Source organism: Haematobia irritans, chromosome 3 (assembly GCF_050003625.1).
Source record: "Haematobia irritans isolate KBUSLIRL chromosome 3, ASM5000362v1, whole genome shotgun sequence".
Lineage (NCBI taxonomy): Eukaryota > Metazoa > Arthropoda > Insecta > Diptera > Muscidae > Haematobia > Haematobia irritans.
The window spans coordinates 119454361-119481739 of NC_134399.1; the positions used below are offsets into that span (position 1 = coordinate 119454361).

General features: G+C 30.4%; 1 protein-coding gene across 1 annotated transcript in view; it reads right to left on the minus strand.

The window, feature by feature from the left end:
* The window catches only part of LOC142229248 (nose resistant to fluoxetine protein 6-like), an 84615-nt gene that overhangs the window by 29887 nt on the left and 27349 nt on the right, over positions 1-27379 (minus strand). The window contains exon 2 of the mRNA XM_075299786.1: positions 16919-17130. Within this exon, the coding sequence (XP_075155901.1) occupies positions 16919-17130 (212 nt within the window). The remainder of the gene's footprint in view (positions 1-16918; positions 17131-27379) is intronic.

Genomic DNA, 27379 nt, shown 5'->3' on the forward strand with positions numbered 1-27379 from the left:
CGAAACTGAGGCCTATTTTGAGGCAAAACCGAAGGAGTACTACCAAAATGGTATCAACAAATTGGAAGGTCATTATAATCGTTGTATCGCTCTTGAAGGGAACTATGTTGAATAATAAAAACTAATTTTGACAAAAAAAAATGTGTTTTTCTTTGTTAGACCGGGGACTTATCAGCCAACCTGTTATCGTGAGATTGAGACAACCTTAGAAATCAGTGGGTTCGCGTTGGATACCACACAATTTGTCAGTCGCTCGTGTCGATTGGATTCATTATCTGTCACGATGCCATAGCAGATGATGAATCGTACACATAAAACAATTTTACGAAATTTTTTCCAATTAAAGTCTTAATTGAGTTTTAAAAATATTCCATTAAAAATTAATTGATTCAACAATTTTTTTAATTGAAATAAAAATCAATGACAAAAATTAATAGTAACATTTCAATTAATTCGTTTTGTTTGTTGTTGTTGGTTTTCTCTTCAATCATTATTGTTGTTTTTGATTTCAGCTTAAAACCATGCATTGACAAAACTACAAGTGTAGCTTAACCAACAGAGGAAAATTATGCTTGTCAAATTTATTTGGTCAGAGCCCTATAGACTGCAAGATGGTTGGATGTACAGCTGTTTCGGAATTTACACATTCCTCATTATCATCCTCTACTTGCAGCAAAACTATCAACCAATTATCAGAATAAATTCGGAGGTTCAAGTGTAGTTCACTTTGGTTTGAGTGAATTACCCGAATTTAATCAAAAAAGTGGCAAAAGTGCTTCACAATTGGTTCAAACGCATGCAAACGTTTATAGATCTTAATGGGTAAACTGAAAAAATACTTATTTGGTACACCCAGAGAAGGAATATGATCACCGCAAACATGTTCTAAGAGCAAAATGTTACTTTTTCAAGGAAATAACATTTTTATCGCAAAAATATTGTTTATGGGAACATAATATGGTTGCGACAAACATGTTACATGTTTGCCGTGAAAAAGCAACATTTTGCTCGTAAAACATGCTTGAGTGATCATATTGCTTCTCTGCGTGTATTAAAGATTACGCAACATAGATAGGGCAATTTTTTTTAAAATAATGAAATTTTAATAAAAAGAAAGTTTCTTTGCTTCAACTTGTTTTTATTAAATTTAGGACATAAATTTTGGAAATTTGCGTTCCTCCGTTAAAGTCGTATGTCTTTGAACTAATGCAAATTTTCCTTATATTAAAGGAAAACTTTTTTGATTTAAAGAAATCATCCTTAAATTAACTGAAATATTTAATCTGTAGATTTAAGATAAAAACGCTTCAAATATAGGCTAAGACTTATTTTGAGGATTTTGTATATTTGGTTTTAAATTTTTTCTTTTTAATTAAGAAAAAAAAAAATTCATATTGAAGTATCCGGTATAACTTGAATTTTTGTACACACAAAAAAATATTTTTTTTGTCTTCAATCACGAAATTAATTGTTCATTGAAATGTTTTAAATCACAGAAATGATGGTATCAATTAAAAAATTAATTGATCCAATTTTAAAATTAATTGATATTATTAATTTTTGTGATTGATTTTTGTTTCAATTAATGATACTACCATTTCACAGAAATTAATGATACTATCATTTCACAGAAATGATGGTATCAATTAAAAAATTAATTGATATTATTAATTTTTGTGATTGATTTTTGTTTCAATTAAAAAATTTGTTGAATCAATTAAATTTTTAATTGAATATTTTTTAAAAATCAATTAAGACTTTAATTGGAAAAATGTTCGTGAAATTTTTTTCTGTGTACAAGCATTTGTTTGTACATGAATAGCTTTATTAATATAACGCAAAAGGAGAATGAAAGTTCCATAAATGAGATCTGTATCCAAATTTTAATTTTATTAATCCTAGATTTAAAGCTAGGTAAGTCGCAAAAAATGTCTATTTTAAAGAAGCCGAATCTGGGACTCGGAATCAATACCAAAATCCTTAAGGGAGGGTTAAAATATTTGGGTCCAAGTATTTTTCTTTTTTTTTTTTGAGTGTAAAATTTTTCAAAAACAATATTCATCGAAGTAAATTTTCTTTAAATGAAAATAAAATTCAATTAAATGTTGGCATTTTATGATTAGTTAAGTTAATAGTCCGATTTCATTTTCATTAGACGTGAATTTTAAAACATTCAGTTTTTTAATTTATTTTAGTGATAGCAGGTCATTAAACTATAATACAAATAGAGAATACGCTAATATCTTTTAATTCCCAGTTAATGTTATGGCCAAATATGTCATGGTCTGTTCTTCAGTATATTTGGCAGATGTTTCAGTATGAGCTTTAGTTTTCTGAATTTGAATTAGCATATTATTTACATCGTCGTTTTTATGTTTACATGACAACAGAAACTTTTTTTAATTGAAATGTTTTTATTTTTTATGTTCAAATAAAATTGACAATATATAAGGAAATAAAAAGAAATTTCAAATCTCAAAAAATTTGAATTTCGGGTACACTGAAAAAAAGCTTGCCTTGATTTTGTCTATACACTAATGATTTTAGTATTGATCCAAAGAAGAGCAGTATTGAAGTAAGAATGTTCTTAAGACACATTTCTCTTTTAAATTTTAGTTTTGCCTACTTGACACTAGGAAGGAAACAAAATTGACTTAATTTGTTTTGTTCTGCCTTTTTTATGGGCTATCAGGGACATTTAACATCGTATTAACGACACCATAAATTTACAAATTTCGATTAAACTTTATGTAGAAATTGTGCTAGGTTTCAAGTAAAAAATGGCTCTAATCTAATGGGTTGGAAAAACATATCCTACTTTTTTTAACGCTTTTTTAATTTGTAGTCAAGATACAAAAACTCAACAAATTTAAAGACGATTTCATTAATTTTCAACAATTTTTCTGACTTTAATAATTATAATTATAAGTTGACCTTAATCAAACAAAATTTTCTTTCATATAAAGATACCCATTTTCAAGTCGAATCATTTAACTATAAAGACAAAATGACTTCATTGAAAAGTTTATCGACTTTTGGATAAGGAGAAAAAAAAACTTTATAGCAGAGAAATGCGTCTTCATAATTCATATTCGTTTTTTACAGAAAATCTTTGGTCTCACGACATTTTTTTCAGTGTATAATAGAAAACTTTTTACATTTAAAAATGATTTGATTTATTTTTCAAACCTCATAAATTGTTTTAAATTATTTTTTAAATTTACTATTTTATAATATCTACTCGGTTAGAATTTGCTCTTTAATTGGAAACGTAATAAAATATTCGAGTTCATTGATAACGACACTTCCATGTCATGTGTATTTTGTCTTGTTCCCCATACTCTTTATGATTTTTTTTTTAGTTTTGATTTGATTTATATCGGGTCAATAAACTTCATACTACATTTAAAACAGGTATTACTTCCATATTAAATTACATTTCGAAATAATCTAAGGTCAAATATATATGAATTCTATTATTATATATACCTTCCGGTTTTAAATTATGAAAGTGACAACCATGATAGAACCAAATGTTTATTTTGTCAAAGATTTAATTAAAAAAAAAAAAAAAAACGTAAAGGGATATTTTTGAGAAAATTTCCTATAGGATGGTAGCCTTTTATATTTCAGGTTTAGAAGTATAAGACTAATATTACCATATTATTATACTATTTATTCGAGCTTACACAGAAAAAAATTTCACGAAAAATTTCCTATTAAATACCCAGCAAAAAAAAGCGTCGCCAAAAAAGTAATGAAAATGTTCTTTTTGGATTCGGAAGTGGTGCAAAATTGACGCAGAAGCGATGAATTTAACATGGGCTTGTCATAGGATGGAAGTCCTCCATTTCAACAGCCGTTGCACTGAATTTGCATCACTTCTTTAGGTGTGATCCGAATTCAATGTTTTGGATGTAAATTAAATATTTTGTCAAAAAATTATTTTTATAATTTTTTAAAATTTTTAATGGATACTAACGCTTGTGGGAAACGTTTGACCTCAAATATTTTCAAAAATTCACAATTTTTTCAATTTTACCTCGTTTTTAACCTACTTGAAACAAAAAAAGTTAAAATTACCCATTACAAGTATGAAAAACCAAGATATAAAAAATTGAATTAAAAGAACTTCCTGGGTAGTTAAAATAAAGAACATCATTGGGAGTGCATCTTCTGGAAGTGCTTTTAAAGTTGTGCCTTTGGAAGAACTTCCAAATTTTTTTGCTGGGTACTTAAATGTTCTATTAAACATTTAATTGATTCAACAAATTTTTTAATTGAAACAAAAATTAATCACAAAAATTAAAAGTATCAATTAATTTTTATACCCTAAACCACATAGTCCTTAGGGTATAATATCTTTGATCTGCCAAAAAATGTGCCTACCAGAAATATTGAATTTAGACCCCATAAAATCTATACCGATCGACTCAGAATCACCTCCTGAGTCGATCTAGTGCTTGGTGTCCGTTCGTCTGTCCATGTATTTGCCGGATTCCGGTCGCAGTTATTGAACGATTTTGGTGAAATTTGGTATGTGGCGTTTTTTTTGGTACAAGGACGAACGCTATTGATCAAATTTAGATATAGCTCCCATATATATATATATATATGAATCGCCCGTCAGATTGCGCTCATTTACTAACCGATCCGCGTCAAATTTGCTACAAAGTAATCCAATTGACCACCCTTTAAGTATGCCAAATTTCATCAAAATTGGTTGAGATTTAGATATAGCTCCCATATATGTATCGCCCGATTTTTCCAAATTTGGCCATAAGTCCCTTATTTATCAACCGATCTTACTCAAAGTTGGCCAAATCTAATTTTTTATAGCACTTACTATATGTGCAAAAATTTACCTAAATCGGTCCAGATTTAGCTATAGCTCCCATATAACAGGTTGGCTGATAACTCCCCGGTCTAACAAAGAAAAACACATTTTTTTTTGTCAAAAATCGTTTTTATTATTCAACATAGTTCCCTTCAAGAGCGATACAACGATTATAACGACCTTCCAATTTTTTTATACCATTTTGGTAGTACTCCTTCGGTTTTGCCTCAAAATAGGCCTCAATTTCGGCGATCACCTCTTCATTGCAGCCAAATTTTTTCCCTGCGAGCGTCCTTTTGTGGTCTGAGAACCAGACCAGATCTGGAGAATACGGTGGGTGGGGAAGCAATTCGAAACCCAATTAATGAATTTTTGCCATCGTTATCAATGACTTGTGGCACGGTGCGTTGTCTTGGTGGAACAACACTTTTTTCTTCTTCATGTGGGGCCGTTTTGCCGCGATTTCGACCTTCAAACGCTCCAATAACGCCATATAATAGTCACTGTTGATGGTTTTTCCCTTCTCAAGATAATCGACAAAAATTATTCCATGCGCATCCCAAAAAACAGAGGCCATTACTTTCCCAGCGGACTTTTGAGTCTTTCCACGCTTCGGAGACGGTTCACCGGTCGCTGTCTCAGCCGACTGTCGATTGGACTCAGGAGTGTAGTGATGGAGCCATGTATCATCCATTGTCACATATCGTCGGAAAAACTCGGGTGTATTACGAGTTAACAGCTGCAAACACCGCTCAGAATCATCAACACGTTGTTGTTTTTGGTCAAATGTGAGCTCGCACGGCACCCATTTTGCACAGAGCTTCCGCATATCAAAATATTGATGAATGATATGACCAACACGTTCCTTTGATATCTTTAAGGCCTCTGCTATCTCGATCAACTTCATTTTACGGTCATTCAAAATCAAAAATAATATGCATTTAATACTAGCGACGCCATCTATGTGTCAGACCGGGGACTTATCAGCCAACCTGTTATGTAATGGGTGATTTGTTAAGAGCTTGATAACTTTAAAAAAAAAAAAAAACGCATAAAATTTGCAAAATCTCATCGGTTCTTTATTTGAAACGTTAGATTGGTCCATGACATTTACTTTTTGAAGATAATTTCATTTAAATGTTGACCGCGGCTGCGTCTTAGGTGGTCCATTCGGAAAGTCCAATTTTGGGCAACTTTTTCGAGCATTTCGGCCGGAATAGCCCGAATTTCTTCGGAAATGTTGTCTTCCAAAGCTGGAATAGTTGCTGGCTTATTTCTGTAGACTTTAGACTTGACGTAGCCCCACAAAAAATAGTCTAAAGGCGTCAAATCGCATGATCTTGGTGGCCAACTTACCGGTCCATTTCTTGAGATGAATTGTTCTCCGAAGTTTTCCCTCAAAATGGCCATAGAATCGCGAGCTGTGTGGCATGTAGCGCCATCTTGTTGAAACCACATGTCAACCAAGTTCAGTTCTTCCATTTTTGGCAACAAAAAGTTTGTTAGCATCGAACGATAGCGATCGCCATTCACCGTAACGTTGCGTCCAACAGCATCTTTGAAAAAATACGGTCCAATGATTCCACCAGCGTACAAACCACACCAAACAGTGCATTTTTCGGGATGCATGGGCAGTTCTTGAACGGCTTCTGGTTGCTCTTCACTCCAAATGCGGCAATTTTGCTTATTTACGTAGCCATTCAACCAGAAATGAGCCTCATCGCTGAACAAAATTTGTCGATAAAAAAGCGGATTTTCTGCCAACTTTTGTAGGGCCCATTCACTGAAAATTCGACGTTGTGGCTCGTTAGTAAGTGGCTCGTAAGTAAGACATTTCATGATGAAATGTCAAAGCATACTGAGCATCTTTCTCTTTGACACCATGTCTGAAATCCCACGTGATCTGTCAAATACTAATGCATGAAAATCCTAACCTCAAAAGAATCACCCTTTATATGTATCGCCCGATTTTCGAAAATTTTATCTTAATAGCCTTATTTATTAACCGATCTTACTCTCCATAGTGATATAGTCGGCCCCGCCTGACTTTCTACTTTACTTACTTGTTTAACTTACTTTCAATTAATTTTTTAATTTATACTATCATTTTTGTGATTGAAGACATTTCAATTAAAAATTAATTGGATCAATTAATTTCGTAATTGAAGTCAAAAAAAAATTTGTTTGTGTGTATTGGACAAGAAAATGAATGGAATTTTTTACTATTAAGTTATTGAATAGAAAATGCTTGATACCAATCTACACAAGCCTGACTATACACATGTTTCATCGCTGGCTAAGCGAATTTCCTTTAGTGTAAATCTGGTTGGGTGATATGATAAAAAAATCTGGCTGGGTGATTCAGATTTGATTCTTAATTAAAATTTTAATTGAATTGTACAAAATTTCTAATTAAAAATTTATTTGGTTCAACAAATTGTTTAATGGAAACAAAAATCAATCAAAGAAATTAATAGTATCAGTGAAATGGTGATTGATACTATCATTTCCGTGATTGAAGAAATTTCAAATAAAAATTAATTGTAGCAATTAATTTCATGATTGAAGACAAAACATATTTTTTCTGTGTGTTAATTTCTTATGGTCGTTATTATACGAGAATTTTTTCCTCCCAAATTGAACCATTTTTCTGTAGAAATTAAATTTTCAGATGTTTATAAATTAAAATAATATAAACGTGTTTGAACTTATATCAATTTCAATACTTGACATTTTTGTGAAATTAACCAGTTTAGAATAATGCTAATGAGATAAACAATTGCTAACGGCTTAGGATTATTAATAAAGCATCGGTTCTCCAAGTCGAAGACATTATTGTCTTTCACTGAAACATTACACTGAAAAAGATTTTGTCTTTAGACTAAAGATTTCGGTATTGATTCTGAGCCAAAGAGGTGGAGAATTGGTGTAAGGATACCTTTAAGAAGTTCGATGTTTGCTTAGTTCATTATACACTCAAAAAAGCTTTACTTGAATCCAAAGATTTTGACCTTCCTTTAAGGATTTTGGTATTGATTCCGAGCAAAAGATGCGCCCCTAAAATGAAGACATTTTTAGGAACCTATCTGGCTTTAATTCTAGATTCAATAAAATTAAAATTAGAATATAAATCTCATTTATTGAATTTTCATACTCTTTTCGCGGTATATTAATAAAGTAAAAATCCTAATTATAATGGATACTTTAAAATTTCTTAATTAAAAAAAAACTTTAAGCCTGGAATGCACAAGGTCACCTATTCCTCCGAAAAAAATTATATAATATGCAAAATGGTAAATAAAGAACATCGCAGCAAAAAAAGCGTCGCCAAAAAAGTAATGAAAATGTGTCTTTTTGGATCCGGAAGTGGTGCAAAATTGACGCAGTAGCGATGAATTTAACATGGGCTTGTCATAGGACGGAAGTCCTCCATTTCAACAGCCGTTGCACTGAATTTGCATCACTTCTTTAGGTGTGATCCGAATTCAATGTTTTGGATGTAAATTAAAAAATTCTGTGATATGTTGTCAAATAAATATTTTTTATAATTTTTAATGGATTCTAACGCTTGTCGGAAACGTTAGACCTCAAATATTTTGAAAAATTCACAATTTTTTCAGATTGGATTTAGTATTTTTTCCGACAAAATTTAAATGATTTGTACCATTTTATGAATTCTTACTCTGTTTTTAACCTCTTTGAAACAAAAAAGTTAAAATTACCCATTAAAGTATGAAAAAAAACCAAGTTATAAAAAATTGAAGTAAAAGAACTTCCTGGGTAGTTAAAATAAAGAACATCATTGGGAGTGCATCTTCTGGAAGTCCTTTTAAAGTTGTGCCTTTGGAATAACTTCCAAATTTTTTTGCTGGGATCTTTATACCACATTTTTCCAAAAAACGTGTTTTTTGACAAAATTGTGGTTGTATCTTAAAAAATACGGTGCAAATTAAACTAAATTTTTATTTACAAATAAACAATTTGTTTTTAGTAGAGAATTGCTTTTTTTACCAACATTACTTTTATCTCTTGTAAATATTATCTAAATTCCAATTTGAATTTTTTTAATTTTTGATCAAAATTTGATTTTTATTTTTGACTGCAGATTACTCAAAAGTACAACACGTTTTCCGGAAACAAATATTTTTAGAAATAGCGCTATGATGTATTAAATACAAAAAAACTTGATTTCATAGAATTGTAAGACGTACGGATTTTTTTCTGGTTGTATCTTCAAAGATACAGTACGCATTTAAAGGTTAAACGAAAGATGTTAAATCCTCAAAATAAGTCTTAGCCTATATTTGAAGCGATTTTATCTTAAATTTAAAGATTCAATAATTCAGTTAATTTAAGGATGATTTCTTTAAATCAAGAAGGTGTTTCTTTACTTTAAGGAAAGTTTGCCTTAGTTCAAGGACATACAACTTTAATGGACGGACGCACATTTCCAAAATGTGTGCCCTAAATTTAATTTTTTTGAAGCAAAGATTATAAACTTTATTTTAATGAAAATTTCATTATTTTAACGGCCATTTTCCTGTAGCTCCGTTAGGCTTTAACTGCCAGTTAACAGAAAGTAAATTGCAAAGATCTTCTCTCCGGTTAACTTTAACTGAAACAAGTAAGAAAAGTCTAAAGTCGGGCGGGGCCGACTATATTATACCCTGCACCACTTTGTAGATCTAAATTTTCGATACCATATCACATCCGTCAAATGTGTTGGGTGCTATATATAAAGGTTTGTCCCAAATACATACATTTAAATATCACTCGATTTGGACAGAATTTGATAGACTTTTCCAAAATCTATAGACTCAAAATTTAAGTTGGCTAATGCACTAGGGTGGAACACATTTTTAGTAAAAAACAAATATGGGAAACATTTAAATCTGAAGCAATTTTAAGGAAACTTCGCAAAAGTTTATTTATGATTTATCGATCGATATATATTTATTAGAAGTTTAGGAAAATTAGAGTAATTTTTACATTTTTTTGACTAAGCAGTGGGGATTTAACAAGGAAAATGTTGGTATTTTGACCATTTTTGTCGAAATCAGAAAAACATATATATGGGAGCTATATCTAAATCTGAACCGATTTCAATCAAATTTGGCACACATGACTATATTACTAATTGTACTCCTAGTGCAAAATTTCAACCAAATTGGGCCAAAACTCTGGCTTCTGGGGCCATATAAGTCCATATCGGGCGAAAAATATATATGGAAGCTATATCTAAATCTGAACCGATTTCAATCAAATTTGGCACACATGACTATATTACTAATTGTACTCCTAGTGCAAAATTTCAAGCTAATCGGGATAAAACTCTGGCTTCTGGGTCCATATAAGTGTATATCGGGCGAAAGATATATATGGGAGCTATATCTAAATCTGAATCGATTTCTTCCAAAATCAATAGGGTTCTATTCTGACCAATTAGGAACAGGCGCCAAATTTGAAGGCGATTGGACTTAAATTGCAACCTAGACTTTGATCACAAAAATGTGTTCACAGACAGACGGACGGACGGACAGACGGACAGGCGGACATGTTTATATCGACTCAGGGACCCACCCTGAGCATTATTGCCAAAGACACCATGTGTCTATCTCGTCTCCTTCTGGGTGTTACAAACATATGCACTAACTTATAATACCCTGTTCCATAGTGTGGCGCAGGGTATAAAAATGTCAGCAGTTAAATTTCTAGCTGACATGTGGAATATATAGGCAAGATGACAGATATGTCCATGGTACGGTTTAAAAGTTCCTTAGCTAACGGAACACTAACGGAGCTTCATGAAAATGGGGGTAAAGATTATAAACTTTATTTTAATGAAAATTTCATTATTTTAAAGATTAAAAACCCTATTTCAATTAAAATTTCCTATTTTTTAAAGAAATTGCCCTTACAATTTTGTAAATTTTATCACGTAAATATTTTTTCAGTGTAGGAAACAAATTTTTTATTTTCGTTTTTTTCAACTAATTTCTTCATGTGCCAACAGAATGATTTAAAAATGTTTTAACGACAAGTTAAATTTCCAAATTCAGACTCAACTTCAAGTAGATGTTATGCTACACACAAAAACAATTTACAATCACGAAATTAATTATTTTCTAATTGAAATGTCTTCAATCACAAAAATGATAGTATCAATCACAATTTTAATTGAACATAAAAAATATCATTAAAACATTAATTGATTTGATTAGAGAATTTCAATTACTTTTTTTATTGATTCAATTAAACATTCAATTGATGTTGATTGCAAAACTCAATTAAATTTTTGAAATAAAAACGAAACTATTTCAAAAACTTTGATTAAAAAATTGATTGTTTGAAATTAATTTTTATTCAAAAATTAAAAAAAAAAATCCATCACTTTTTATACCCACCACCATAGAATGGTGACGGGGGTATAACAAGTTTGTCATTCCGTTTGTAACACATCGAAATATCGATTTCCGACTATATAAAGAGTATATATTCTTGATCAGGAAGAAATTCTAAGACGATATAACGATGTCCGTCTGTCCGTCTGTCTGTTGTAATCACGCTACAGTCTTCAATAATGAAGCAATCGTGCTGAAATTTTGCACAAACTCGTCTTTTGTCTGCAGGCAAGTCAAGTTCGAAGATGGGCTATATCGGTCCAGGTTTTGATATAGTCCCCATATAAACCGATCTCCCGATTTTACTTCTTGGGCTTATAGAGACCGTAGTTTTCATCCAAATTGCTTGAAATTGGAAATCTAGATTCTTTTAGGACCATAAAGAGGTGTGCCGAAAATGGTGAATATCGGTCCATATTTTGGTATATCCCCCATTTAGACCGATTTCCCGATTTTACTTCTTTGGCTTCTAGAATCCGAAGTTTTTATCCTATTTGCCTGAAATTGGAAATCTAGAGGTATTTTCGGGTCTTAAAGAGGTGTGCCGAAAACGGTGAGTATCGGTCCATATTTTAGTATAGCCCCCATAAGAACGATCTCCCGATTTAACTCCTTGGGTTTCTAGAAACCGTAGTTTTTATCCGATTTGCCGGAAATTGTAAATATTCTGGTATTTATTCACAAAAACGTGTATCGGATTAGTTTTTTTATCGGTTTGGTAATGCCTCCATATAGACCGATTTCACTTCTTGAGGGTATAGAAGGCGCACTGATCATGAAAGTTGCTTGCAAATTGCAATGTAAAATTTCCAGATTTTACTTCTCGGGTGAAAATCTACAGATTTAAGATTTCAAATCAAGACGTTATTTTATAATTTTCTTGCGCACTTACAAGAGATGTTAATGATTCCTCTAACACTCAAACAAAAATGGTTCTTATAAATCCAGAATCTGATCTTGAAATTTATCTTGGGGAAGTGTACTAGTTGATCTGCTCTGCTTGGGAGAATATCTGTCATCAAACCCCTCTGAAATTTCAAAGGAAACCCTAATATTTGATTCATGGTGGTGGGTATTTAAGATTCGGCCCGGCCGAACTTACTGCTGTATATACTTGTTTCAACTAATTTCTTCATGTGCCAACAGAATGATTTAAAAATGTTTTAACGACAAGTTAAACAATTTTCAATCACGAAATTAATTGATCCAATTAATTTTCTTATTGAAATGTCTTCAATCACAATTTTAATTGGGCATAAAAAAAAATATTTCATTAAAAAATTAATTGATTTGATTTGAGAATTTCAATTAATTTTTTTATTGATTCAATTAAACATTTAATTGAAGTTTGATTGCAAAACTCGATTAAATTTTTGAATTAAAAACGTAACTATTTTAAACACTTCGATTAAAAAATTGATTGTTTGAAATTAATTTTTGTTCAAAAATTAAAAAAAAATCCATCGCTTTTTTTAAATGACTTAGTTGTCGAAGTTTGATTAAAAAGTTAATTGTATCAATTAGTTTTTTAATTAAAAAATTAAAAATTTTCAATCATTGACTTCTTCTGCCTGCTTCTATCTTAATTAAAAAGTTAATTGTATCAATTAATTGGAAAAATTTTCACCTTCAATTCCAACTTATTAATTGGAAATATTTTGGTGATATTTTTTTTTTCTGTGTATGTCTCAAGTAAAAACGTCTTTAAAATAAAGTATTGAAATGTTTGAACATGTTTTTGTACACTGAAATACATTTTTACCTAATATGAAGGATTAAGCAACCAAAATTTTAGGATACGCAATTTACTTAAGGATAAATTTCTTTAAAATAAAGAATATTAAATGAATAGAAGGTTCATAACCTTTGTTCTAATATTTTTTAATGTACGACATGAATCTTTGAAGTTTTGCACCTTTCCGTTAAAGTCGTATACCAAAGTGAATTTTTCTTAAAGAAAAATATTTTTGATTTAAAAAAAATATCTTTAAATTAACTAAGATATTGAATCTTTGGAGTAAAGCAAAAAAGTTCAAATTATAAAGCATATATCTCAACTTCGATTGTTAAACTGACATTTTTGTAGTTTGGCTAAAATTTAGAATGAATAAGATCTGTATCCAAATTCTATTTCTGTAGGGGCCATATCTCTGGCTCGGACAAAATCTTTGGATCCAAGTAAACATTTTTTGGGTGTAGTCAAGGAACCGAAAAATTAACAAATTTTGAAATGATTAATTTTCAAAAATTTTTCAGAATTACGAGTATTAAAGACAAGTCGACCTTAGTCAAACAACAATTTCTTTCATGTAAAGATACCCATTTTGATGTTTATTGGTTTTATGGACAAGGAAAAAAACTTTATATCAGAGAAAAGCGTCTTCTATGCTAAGCAAAATTTGCATTCGTATTTTAGGGACGTGAAATCTTTGGCCTAACGACAATAATTTTTAGTGTATAATCGCGCAAACTTACAAAACTTTCTGACACTTCCACTGAATCGTTTGTCATCAATTCGTATATATTTGCTCAAAAAGAAAATACTTCAGATTAAAAGGAAATTTCGTTTGTCTAAATTTTTTGATTTCTGAGGAAAGTGTTTTTTCTTCGGGTGCATTTTTAATTTGAAGAATGTTAATTAAACAAAGAAAAATGAAGGGTTTGTATATAGTTAGAATTAAAATTCAAATTAAATTTGTAATTGGATATATTTTTTTAAATTAAAATGAGATAATTTAATTAAATTAAATTTTAATTGAAAAATGTTAATTGTAAAAAATTTTCAATTGATTACGATTTCAGCTTCAAGTAACTTTCTAATGGGAAATATTTTGCTTTACCAAGTATACGCAGCCAATTGTATAATATATAAAAGAAAAACCGTTTTTATTAATTTACATTTAATTGTATTAAATTTGAAGAACCTTAATTATTATTTTATTGCAATATTTATTTTTTAAATGACATAAGACATTGTTTATATATTGTAGTCATCTACAGAAATATATTAAATGTCATTCGTTTATTCCAGTACTAAATGGGTGTTGTTATCGGCATTCCAATAGATTAATAACAAGCAAAATCTAGCTTGTTATTAATCTAAATGCCTTTCTTGGTAGTGTCCACAACCTGTTATACATTTTCTTTGCGAACTTGGTAATAGCAAACTAGTAAGTGGCATTTAGTTTGAACGTTGTCTTTATTTTAGTTTAACGACTAACTAATTCAAAATGATTATCGAATGTCTATGATATTCATTCATATGTACAATAATTATACTTGAAACCAGCGTTGCCACAACCAATTTTTATTTTGGACCAACATTTTTCCAAAATTGGGCCAAAATTCGTACCAGTGGACCATTTTTCCAAATTAAATTAATATAATTTAATATAAAAGTTAAAATTTATCCAAAATTTTACTTGATAGAAAATTTTACCAAATATTTAATTCTACTGAAAACTTTTATTTCTATTTAATTCTATAGAAAATTTTATCAAAATTTTATTTTTATAGACAATTTTGTCAAAATTATATTTCTATAAAAAATTTTGTCAAAATTATATTTCTATAAAAAATTTTGTCAAAATTATATTTCTTTAGAAAATTTTGTCAAAATTTTATTTCTATAGAAAATTTTGTTAAAATTTTATTTCTATAGAAAATTTTGTCAAAATTTTATTTCTATAGAAAATTTTGTCAAAATTTTATTTCTATAGAAAATTTTGCCAAAATTTTATTTCTATAGAAAATTTTGCCAAAATTTTATTTCTATAGAAAATTTTGTCAAAATTTTATTTCTATAGAAAATTTTGTCAAAATTTTATTTCTATAGAAAATTTTGTCAAAATTTTATTTCTATAGAAAATGTTGTCAAAATTTTATTTCTATAGAAAATGTTGTCAAAATTTTGTTTCTATAGAAAATGTTGTCAAAATTTTATTTCTATAGAAAATGTTGTCAAAATTTTATTTCTATAGAAAATTTTGTCAAAATTTTATTTCTATAGAAAATTTTGTCTAAATTTTATTTCTATAGAAAATTTTGTCCAAATTTTATTTCTATAGAAAAATTTGTCAAAATTTTATTTCTATAGAAAAATTTGTCAAAATTGTATTTCTATAGAAAAATTTGTCAAAATTGTATTTCTATAGACAGTTTTGTCAACATTGTATTTCTATAGAAAATTTTATCAATATTTTATTTCTATAGAAAATTTTCCCAAAATTGTATTTCTATAGAAAATTTTCCCAAAATTGTATTTCTATAGACAATTTTGTCAAAATTGTATTTCTATAGAAAATTTTGTCAAAATTTTATTTCTATAGAAAATTTTGTCAAAATTTTATTTCTATAGAAACTTTTGTCAAAATTTTATTTCTATAGCAAATTTTCCCAAAATTTTATTTTTATAGAAAATGTTGTCAAAATTTTATTTCTATAGAAAATTTTGTCAAAATTATATTTCTTTAGAAAATTTTGTCAAAATTTTATTTCTATAGAAAATTTTGTTAAAATTTTATTTCTATAGAAAATTTTGTCAAAATTTTATTTGTATAGAAAATGTTGTCAAAATGTGATTTCTATATAAAATTTTGTCAAAATTTTATTTCTATAGAAAATTTTGTCAAAATTTTATTTCTATAGAAAATTTTGCCTAAATTTTATTTCTATAGAAAATTTTGTCTAAATTTTATTTCTATAGAAAAATTTGTCAAAATTGTATTTCTATAGACAGTTTTGTCAACATTGTATTTCTATAGAAAATTTTATCAAAATTTTATTTCTATAGAAAATTTTCCCAAAATTGTATTTCTATAGACAATTTTGTCAAAATTGTATTTCTATAGACAATTTTGTCAAAATTGTATTTCTACAGAAAATTTTCCCAAAATTGTATTTCTATAGACAATTTTGTCAAAATTTTATTTCTATAGAAAATTTTGTCAAAATTGTATTTCTATAGAAAAGTTTGTCAAATTTTTTTTTCTATATAAAATTTTGTCAAAATTTTTTTCTATAGAAAATTTTGTCAAAATTTTATTTCTATAAAAATTTTTGTCAAAATTTTATTTCTATAGAAAATTTTGTCAAAATTTTATTTCTATAGAAAATTTTGTCAAAATTTTATTTCTATTTAAAATTTTGCTAAAATTTTATTTCTATAGATATTTTTATCAAAATTTTATTTCTGTTTTTGATCTCAGCTTAAAGCCATGCATTGACTAAACTACAAGTGTAGCTTAACCAACAAGCATACTTTTCCTCTGTTGGTTAAGCTACACTTGTAGTTTAGTCAATGCATGGCTTTAAGCTGAGATCAAAAACAACAAAAACGATTGAAGAGAAGCCAACAATAACAAATAAAACGAAAATTTTATTTCTACAGAAAATTTTTGATTTTTTTGATTTTGATTTGAAAATGGACCAAAATCAACCAAATTGCATTTGGTGCGACCATCGCAACTGGGTTATTTTTTAAATTACCCATAACTTCCGTAATCTTACGAAATACGGAATCACAATTTACAAACAAACAAAATATTACAGTAATTAATTAAAAAGTATCACGAAATACAAAAAGTATGTCATACATACACTATACATTTTTCAGTGGTATATCCACTCATTCGTTTATATGGGTATCAGTTTTTCTCAGTTTGTTTTTATTAACACCTACCTCAATCACATTGGAATCCAATCGTGTTAATCCATTAACGTTGACATTGACTAAACAATATTGAACTGGCACTGGTTGCAGGAAATCCATAGACTCTGACGTTGTCACTATCGTTTGCGGAAAGGATTTTTGAAAGCATTGATCGAAATGACCCAACTGATGTATAACTTGACTTTCTAAGCCTACTGCACTTCTGACCGATGCATCTATCACTGTAAAATTATAAAAAAAAAGAAAAAAATTAATAATAATTATATACAGCAAGGAACATACAAAATGTTTTAGAAGATGATGACAAAGATGATCAGAACAGAATATTTATTGTATAATATATATTTTTTTTTATTAAAAAAATCTATCCCGCATGTTCCGATGTTTGGAATCGCAAATCGCAAAAGTTTCGTTTGGCTATAATTTTTTAACCCTGACACTTATAAACTTAAATCTTGGTAATATACACCGAAAAAAAAGTGAACTGTTTTATAGGAAGAATGAACTAGCTCGCACGAAAATTGAACTAAATTTTACTCCACATATTCAGATTTCCACAAAGCGTTGTTAAAACCAAGAAATTTCAATGCCCTGTTGTACTTTTTAACTACAGTTCACGAAATTACATCATCTCATAGAAGAAAAAATTAACTAAAAGTAAAGAGGAAAATCATTGGCGCCAAATCATGACCATTTTAACCATACAGTAGTTCATTCTTACTATTTTTGGGAATCGTATGAAAATCTTCTTTTGCTTTAGTTCTTATTGAACTTATGTGTACGGTCATTGAACTTTATACTCACGTTTAGTTCATAAAATTGTTGAGACATACTTAAACAAAGTAAGATTCCATTGAGCTGTCACAAGCAAATAATTTTTTTCCAACAAAAATAAGTTAAATTTAGCGTTCGTTTAACTACTGTGTACAAACATTATATCAGGAGCTCATCTAGTAAGTATTTCTTCAGACTAGTTTTAAAAACAGAAAGATTTTCAATCTCTTTTAAATAAAGAGATAATAGATCATTAAAATATTTACAACCAAGATGATCAATACGCTGCCTGGTTGTTTCCTTACTTGTTGTATATTAATTCAGTTTAATTTAACTTAAATTGTTTGTACATTTTTTTCGAGTGTTTAATATAGCATTTCTTTGTTGTACTAAAGAAGATTTTAAAATTGTAAACAATTGAAATGTAATTTGACATGAATTAAATGAATTATTGGAATGACGTATTTGAATTTGTAATTAGATAGTTAATAATATATGCTATGATAGTTAATAATATATGCTTATTTATTTTGCATATTTTATATTGAAAAATTTCCATTATTTTTATAAAGACACATTCAGAGTATGGTATATCAACAACATTGCAATTTTTCAATAGACGACATTTTACATTTTATTGCAGTAAACAAGTTTTTATTTATTTATCTTTCTACAATAAAACGTCATTAATGTTGTTTTCTTGTTTTTGTTCTAACATTTTTTTCATTAATACTACTATGCCCCATATGGTTGCGGGATTTTCCATTGAAAACTAAAATACCAAAATTGTAAGCTGTGTAGAATTAAAAAAAAACAACCAATTTTTGGTCATAACATTTAAGACAGATTGATCAACACACAAACATATACACAGTTCTCGCAAAAAATTTAGATTATTTTTAATGACCAACTAAAATTAGAAATATACATATGTGTTGTTGTTCGATATGTAGAGGCTAGTAAGGTTCCTAAAATTGTGTATTTCATTTCTGGGTTTAATCATAGATGTGAAACATCGCTTAAAAATGTTTTGATGAAAATTTATTTACCCTCCAAATCAGATGAGAAAGCAAAGTAGGGCAAAAGGCATATACACTAAAAATGATTTTAACCGTCCCTTAGTAAGAGTGTTAATTATGCTCCTTGTGTAAAGTGTCACGTAAATCAAAGTAAATTTTTGGCCTCTGTGGTCATATGACTATAAATCGGGCGTAAGATATATATGGGAGCTATATCTAAATCTAAAACGATTGGCCTACTTACCGATACTACACTGAAAAAAATATTGTCGTCAGGCCAAAGATTTCATGTCCTTAAAATACGAATACAAATTTTGCTTAGCATAACAGGTTGGCTGATAAGTCCCCGGTCTAACAAAGAAAAACACATTTTTTGTCAAAATTCGTTTTTATTATTCAACATAGTTCCCTTCAAGAGTGATACAACGATTATAACGACCTTCCAATTTTTTGATACCATTTCGGTAATACTCCTTCGGTTTTGCCTCAAAATAGGCCTCAGTTTCGGTGATCACCTCTTCATTGCAGCCAAATTTTTTCCCTGCGAGCATCCTTTTGAGGTCTGCGAACAAGAAAAAGTCGCTGGGGCAGATCTGGAGAATACGGTGGGTGGGGAAGCAATTCGAAGTCCAATTCATGAATTTTTGCCATCGTTCTCAATGGCTTGTGGCACGGTGCGTTGTCTTGGTGGAACAACACTTTTTTCTTCTTCATATGGGGCCGTTTTGCCGCGATTTCGACCTTCAAACGCTCCAATAACGCCATATAATAGTCACCATTGCACCACGGGAGCCACCGTGGTGCAATGGTTAGCATGCCGCCTTGCATACACAAGGTCGTGGTTCCATTCCTGCTTCGACCGAACACCAAAAAGTTTTTCAGCGGTGAATTATCCCACCTCAGTAATGCTGGTGACATTTCTGAGGGTTTCAAAGCTTCTCTAAGTGGTTTCACTGCAATGTGGAACGACGTTCAGACTCTGCTATAAAAAGGAGGTCCCTTGTCATTGGGCTTAACATGGAATCGGGCAGCACTCAGTGATAAGAGAGAAGTTCACCAATGTGGTATCACAATGGAATGAATAGTCTAAGTGAGCCTGATACATCGGGCTGCCACCGTACCTAACCTAACCTAATCTATGGTTTTTCCCTTCTCAAGATAATCGATAAAAATTATTCCATGCGCATCTCAAAAAACAGAGGCCATTACTTTGCCAGCGGACTTTTGAGTCTTTGCACGCTTCGGAGACGGTTCACCGGTCGCTGTCCACTCAGCCGACTGTCGATTGGACTCAGGAGTGTAGTGATGGAGCCATGTTTCATCCATTGTAACATATCGACGGAAAAACTCGGGTGTATTACGAGTTAACAGCTGCAAACACCGCTCAGAATCATCAACACGTTGTTGTTTTTGGCACCCATTTTGCACAGAGCTTCCGCATATCCAAATATTGATGAATGATATGACCAACACGTTCCTTTGATATCTTTAAGGCCTCTGCTATCTCGATCAGCTTCATTTTACGGTCATTCAAAATCATTTTGGGGTTTTTTTATGATGTTTTCGTCGGTAACCACCTCTTTGGGGCGTCCACTGTATTCACCGTCCTCCGTGCTCATTTCACCACGCTTGAATTTTGCATACCAATCAATTATTGTTGATTTCCCTGGGGCAGAGTCCGGAAACTCATTATCAAGCCAAGTTTTTGCTTGCACCGTATTTTTTTCCCTTCAGAAAACAGTATTTTATCAAAACACGAAATTCCTTTTTTTCCATTTTTTTACAATAATAAAAGTTGCTTCACAAAAGACGCTCTATCTCAAAAACTAATTGACTTACAGACGTTAAATTTTGACACGAATCAATTGAAGGTTGGTACTATATAAAAACAATATGCATTTAATACTAGCGACGCCATCTATGTGTCAGACCGGGGACTTATCGGCCAAGCTGTTAGGAGCCCAGCAAAAAAATTTGGAAGTTCTTCCAAAGGCACAACTTTAAAAGCACTTCCAGAAGATGCACTCCCCATGATGTTCTTTATTTTAACTACCCAGGAAGTTCTTTTAATTCAATTTTTTATAACTTGGTTTTTTATACTTTTAATGGGTAATTTAAACTTTTTTGTTTCAAATAGGTTAAAAACAGAGTAAGAATTCATAAAATGGTACAAATCATTTAAATTTTGTCGAAAAAATGTTAAATCCAATCTGTAAAAATTGTGCATTTTTGAAAATATTTGAGGTCAAACGTTTCCGACAATTATAAAATAAAATATAAAAATTATTTATTTGACAAATTATCACATAATTTTTTAATTTACATCCAAAACATTGAATTCAGATCACACCTGAAGAAGTGATGCAAATTCAGTGCAACGGCTGTTGAAATGGAGGACTTCCGTCCTATGACAAGCCCATGTTAAGTTCATCGCTTCTGCGTCAATTTTGCACCACTTCCGGATCCAAAAAGAACATTTTCATTACTTTTTTGGAGACGCTGGGAGACGCATTTCTCTAATATAAAGTTTTTTTCGTTGTCCAAAAGTCGATAAACCTTTCAATGAAGTCGTATTGTCCTTATAATTAAGCGATTTGACTTAAAAATAGATATCATAACATGAAAGAAAAAATTGTTGGGCTAAGGTCAACTTGACTTTAATAATTCAGAAAATTGCTTTAAAATTAATGAAATTTTAAATTTGTTGCCTGAAATTTTAAATTTTTGTTGTCTTTAAATTTGTTGCCTTTTTGCATCTTGACTACAAAGCAAAAAATCGTTCAAAAATAGGACATGATTTTCAACACTTTATTTTAAAGACGTTTTTTACTTGAAACATTGCATAATTTCTCCTGGAAGTCGAGTCTGAATTTGGAAAATAAAGTTGTCGTTAACTCGTTTTTAAAGGACTTTGATAGCATATGAAGAAAAAAAGCTGAAAAAGCGAAAAATTAAAATTTGCTTCCTAGAAGCAAGTACACAAAACTCAAAGTTAAAAGAGAATTGTGTCTTAAAAGTATCCTTACTTGTATTCTCCGCTTCTTTGGCTCAGAATCAATACCAAAATCATTAGAGTAAAATCAAAATCTTTGGAAGCGGGCATGTTTTTTTTTTTCAGTGTATTAATGGTACTCGTTTTGCGCAAAATTTGAAAATTTGAAGCAAATGCAAAACTCTTGCTTCTGGGGCCATATAAGTGCATATCAGATATGTATGAGAGCTATATCTAAATCTGAACCGAATTGGCTCATATTTTGCAAATTTTACGAGACCCACAAAACTTTTGGATATACTTTAAGAAGATCGATTACGAAACACGTCAGTTATGACCAGATCGATAATAAATATATACGGCAGCTATATCTAAATCTGAAGCAATTTTTTCCAAATCAACATCGGTTGTCTATGAGCAGAATTAAGATCCTGTGCCAAATTTGAGGACTATCTGACCTAAACTGCGAGCCGTACTTTGCACACAAAAATACACGAACAGACAGACGGACATCTCCTAATCTCAGAATTTGATTCTAAGGAGATATGTATACTAACTGATGGGTCTCAGTCTGCTACTTCTGGATGTTACATACAAATTCACAAACTTATTATACCCTGTGCCACAGAAGAGGTGAACTTACATTCACCAAACTACACTAAAAAAATGAAGCATAAAGATAAATAAAGATAAATTCGTACCTGTCACAAACTAGTTTATTATTTCTTTAAATTTGTAAATTTTACTACAAATGCGCCCATTGTGAACTTCGTATGGCACTAAAGACATTCTTGCAAATTTTGAACTCCAATTATTTCCTTCAAACTACAAAATTTTCTTTAACAATTAAAATAATCGACTTTTGGACAAAGAAACTTTATATTAGAGAAATAAGCTTTTCGTATTTTAAGGACATGAAATCTTTGGTCTCACGACAATATTTTTTTTTCAGTGTATGTATCCAAAAATATAACGTTAATCATACGTTACGTTAACGTTACATTTTTACATTTACATTTGGGAACCGTGGTGCAATGGTTAGCATGTCCGCCTTGCATACACAAGGTCGTGAGTTCGATTCCTGCTTCGACCAAACACCAAAAAGTTTTTCAGCGGTGGATTATCCCACCTCAGTAATGCTGGACATTTCTGAGTGTTTCACTGCTATGTGGAACACCGTTCGGACTCGGGAGGTCCCTTGTCATTGAGCTTAACATGAAATCGGGCTCCACTCAGTGCACAAAAAAAAAACTTTTCTGATTCAATCACCAAATTAATTGATCCAATTAATTTTTTAATTGAAATGTCTTCAATCACGAAAATGATAGTACCAATCACAGTTTTAATTGGGCATAGACAAAATTCTTGATTAAAAAAATAATTGATTTCATTAGCAAATTTCAATTAGTTTTTTAATTGATTCAATTAAAAATTTAATTGATGTTGATTACAAAACTCAATTAATTTTTTAATTAAAAAAGGTAAATATTTTTAATTACTTTCTGAATTGGCTTAGAGTTTTTATTTGGAATAACAATTGATTGTTTGAAATACATTTTTAATTATAAAATAAAAAAATGTTCATCACTTTTTTTAACTGACTTGGTCTTCCGAATTTGATTAAAAAATTAATTGTATCAATTTATTTTTAAATTAAAAATAATAAAATTTTCAATCATTTACTTAATTAACTTAATGTTTCTATCTTGATTAAAAAGTTAATTGTACCAATTAATTTATTAATTGAAAACATTTTCAACTTCAATTAACTTTTTAATTGGAAATATGTTGGTGATATTTTTTCTGTGTGATAACAGAGAAGTTCACCACTGTGGTATCACAATGGACTGGTTAGGTGGCAGCCTGATTCAACATTTACATTTATTTTGACGTTTAAAAAAAACGGACCATATGATCGCAAAACTTGTAAACAAACTATCAAGAAGAGGCGGGAAAAGGTTAATTTTTTTACTAATATATCAATTTCTCATCATCCATTTTGACCGAAAACAACACAATTGTATTTTTTTAATAAAATATCCTTTCACTCCTAATTGTTTTTTTATCAACTGATACGAAAAAGAGACGTCCTTTTTTGTTTTTTTTTTTTTCTAGATCTTACAATACGTTTACGTTTCGCTAACGTCGAGTAATCAGCTGTCGTATATCATAAAACAATTAGCTGATACGCAACGCTACGTACGCTAACGATCCGTGTTTGGATACATAACCAGGCATCTGAATTAACCTGATCCATCCCGTCGTGACATCATCCCCAAAATTGTATCGCTTTAAATTTTTTGTTTTAATTCTTAATAATAGCATCTTCGTGTCCAATAAGCTCGTTCTAATAATACATATGTATGTATTTTTGTTAATTATTCACATTATTCTTTTGATGACATACATAATTATTTAATTTTCAAAAATGTTTTCAATACACTTATATATTTAAAAAAAAAGACCGAATATTTACATACAGTGATACAAAATTATCGTAAAATTTCTGTTTATATTGACCGGCTGTCGATGGAATTGTTTTAATTTAATATGCATTTTGATAATAAAAATATATAGCATGGCACAGAACTGAAAGAATTTAAAGCGTGTGTGTTCTGAAAACTAAATTCTTTTCCGGAAAGAATTATTTTTACAGTAAGACACGAGTCTTTGCAATAAAATTGATTTATTTACAATGTGTATACACTGAAAAAAATATTGTCGTGAGTTCAAAGATTTCATGTCTTTAAAATACGAATGCAAATTTTGCTTAGCATAGAAGACGCATTTCTCTAGTATAGTTTTTTTCCTTGACCAAAGGTCGATAAACTTTTCAATTAAGTCGTATTGTCCTTACAATTAAGTGATTTGATAAAAATGGATATCATAACATGAAAGAAAAAATGTTTGGGCTAAGGTCAACTTGACTTTAATAATTTAGAAAAAATCTTTAAATTTAATGAAATTGTCTTTAAATTTGTTGCCTTTTTGCATCTTGACTACAAAGCAAAAAATCGTTCAAATATAGGACATGTTTTTCAACACTTTATTTTAAAGACGTGTTTTACTTGAAACACAGCATAATTTCTACTAGAAGTCGAGTCTTAATTTGGAAAATAAAGTTGTCGTTAACTCGTTTTTAAAGGACTTTGATAGCATATGAAGAAAAAAAGCTGAAAAAGCGAAAAATTAAAATTTGCTTCCTAGAAGCAAGTACACAAAACCCGATTTTAAAAGAGAATTGTGTCTTAAAAGTATCCTTACTTGTATTCTCCGCTTCTTTGGCTCGGAATCAATGCCAATTTTTTTTAAAGTAAAGACAAAATCTTTGGAACCGGGTATGCTTTTTTTTTCAGTGTATAAATTTTGATTACACTGGATAAAATATTCATCTTCCAGTATTTTTATTGTTTTTCAATATATTCCCCATTAAGATCTATACACTTTCGCATGCATATGAACCAATTGTCGAAGCACTTTTGCCACTCTTATTGAGGTATCTCAAAAACATGCATTCTGAACGCATCAAGCACTTCATCAGGTATCGAAAAACGTTGATATCTAATTTTATTTTTTACATATGGGAAGAAGTCATTCGGTGCCAAGTTAGGACTATAAGATGGATCACCCAACAAATCGATTTATTTTTATTAAGCATATACTCAAAATTTTATTTTTATTCAGCATACACTCAAAAAAAATTTACTTGGATCATAGATTTTGACCTTTCTTTTTTTTGCTATTGATTTCGAGCCAAATATGCGGATTCTTTAAAATAAAGACATTTTTAGCGACCTATCTGGCTTTAAATCTAAGATCACTACATTTAAAATTAAGATACATATCTCATTTATCAAATTTCATTTCATTTTCGTTATATTAATAAAGCTATTCATGTACAAACAAATGCGAGTTTGAAAATCCAAATTTTAACGGATACTTCAAAGTAAAAATGTTCTTAATACAAAAAAAAAATTAAACTAAAGATGCTAAATCCTCAAAATATGCCATATTTGAAGCGTTTTTATTTTAAATGAAAAGATTCAATATTTCAGATAATTTAAGGACGTATTCTTTAAATCAAATATGTGTTATTATACTTTAGGGACAATTTAAAGTATAATAATACGACCTTAACGGAGGGATGCAAATTTCCCCCAAAGTTTTGCCCTAAATTTAATAAAAACAAAAACATTTCAAAAAAATTATGTGTTAAACTTTATTTTAATTAAAATGTCATTCTTTTAAAGAAATTTGTCCCTAATAACAGGTTGGCTGGTAAGTCCCCGGTCTGACACATAGACGGCATCGCTAGTATTAAATGCATATTATTTTTATATAGTACCAACCTTCAAATGATTCGTGTCAAAATTTGACGTCTGTAAGTCAATTAGTTTGTGAGATAGAGCGTCTTTTGTGAAGCAACTTTTGTTATTGTGAAAAAATGGAAAAAAAGGAATTTCGTGTTTTGATAAAATACTGTTTTCTGAAGAGAACAAAGTACGGTGGAAGCAAAAACTTGGCTTGATAATGAGTTTCCGGACTCTGCCCCAGGGAAATCAACAATATTTGATTGGTATGCAAAATTCAAGCGTGGTGAAATGAGCACGGAGGACGGTGAACGCCGTGGACGCCCGAAAGAGGTGGTTACCGAAAACATCAAAAAATCCACAAAATGATTTTGAATGACCGTAAAATGAAGTTGATCGATATAGCAGAGGCCTTAAAGATATCAAAGGAACGTGTTGGTCATATCATTCATCAATATTTGGACATGCGGAAACTCTGTGCAAAATGGGTGCCGCGCGAGCTCACATTTGAACAAAAACAACAACGTGTTGATGATTCTGAGCGGTGTTTGCAGCTGTTAACTCGTAATACACCCGAGTTTTTCCGTCGATATGTGACAATGGATGAAACATGGCTCAATCACTACACTCCTGAGTCCAATCGACAGTCGGCTGAGTAGACAGCGACCGGTGAACCGTCTCCGAAGCGTGGAAAGACTCAAAAGTCCGCTGGCAAAGTAATGGCCTCTGTTTTTTGGGATGCGCATAGAATAATTTTTATCGATTATCTTGAGAAGGGAAAAACCATCAACAGTGACTATTATATGGCGTTATTGGATCGTTTGAAGGTCGAAATCGCGGCAAAACGGCCCCATATGAAGGAGAAAAAAGTGTTGTTCCACCAAGACAACGCACCGTGCCACAAGTCATTGAGAACGATGGCAAAAATTCGTGAATTGAGATTCGAATTGCTTCCCCACCCACCGTATTCTCCAGATCTGACACCCAGCGACTTTTTCTTGTTATCAGACCACAAAAGGATGCTCGCAGGGAAAAAAATTTGGCTGCAATGAAGAGGTGATCGCCGAAACTGAGGCCTATTTTGAGGCAAAACCGAAGGAGTACTACCAAAATGGTATCAAAAACTTGGAAGGTCGTTATAATCGCTGTATTGCTCTTGAAAGGAACTATGTTGAATAATAAAAACGAATTTTGACAAAAAAAAAGTGTTTTTCTTTGTTAGACCGGGGACTTATCAGCCAATCTGTTATATGGCGTTATTGAAGCGTTTGAAGGCCGAAATCGCGGCAAAACGGCCCCTTATGAAGAAGAAAAAAGTGTTGTTCCACCAAGACAACGCACCGTGCCACAAGTCATTGAAAACGATGGCAAAAAT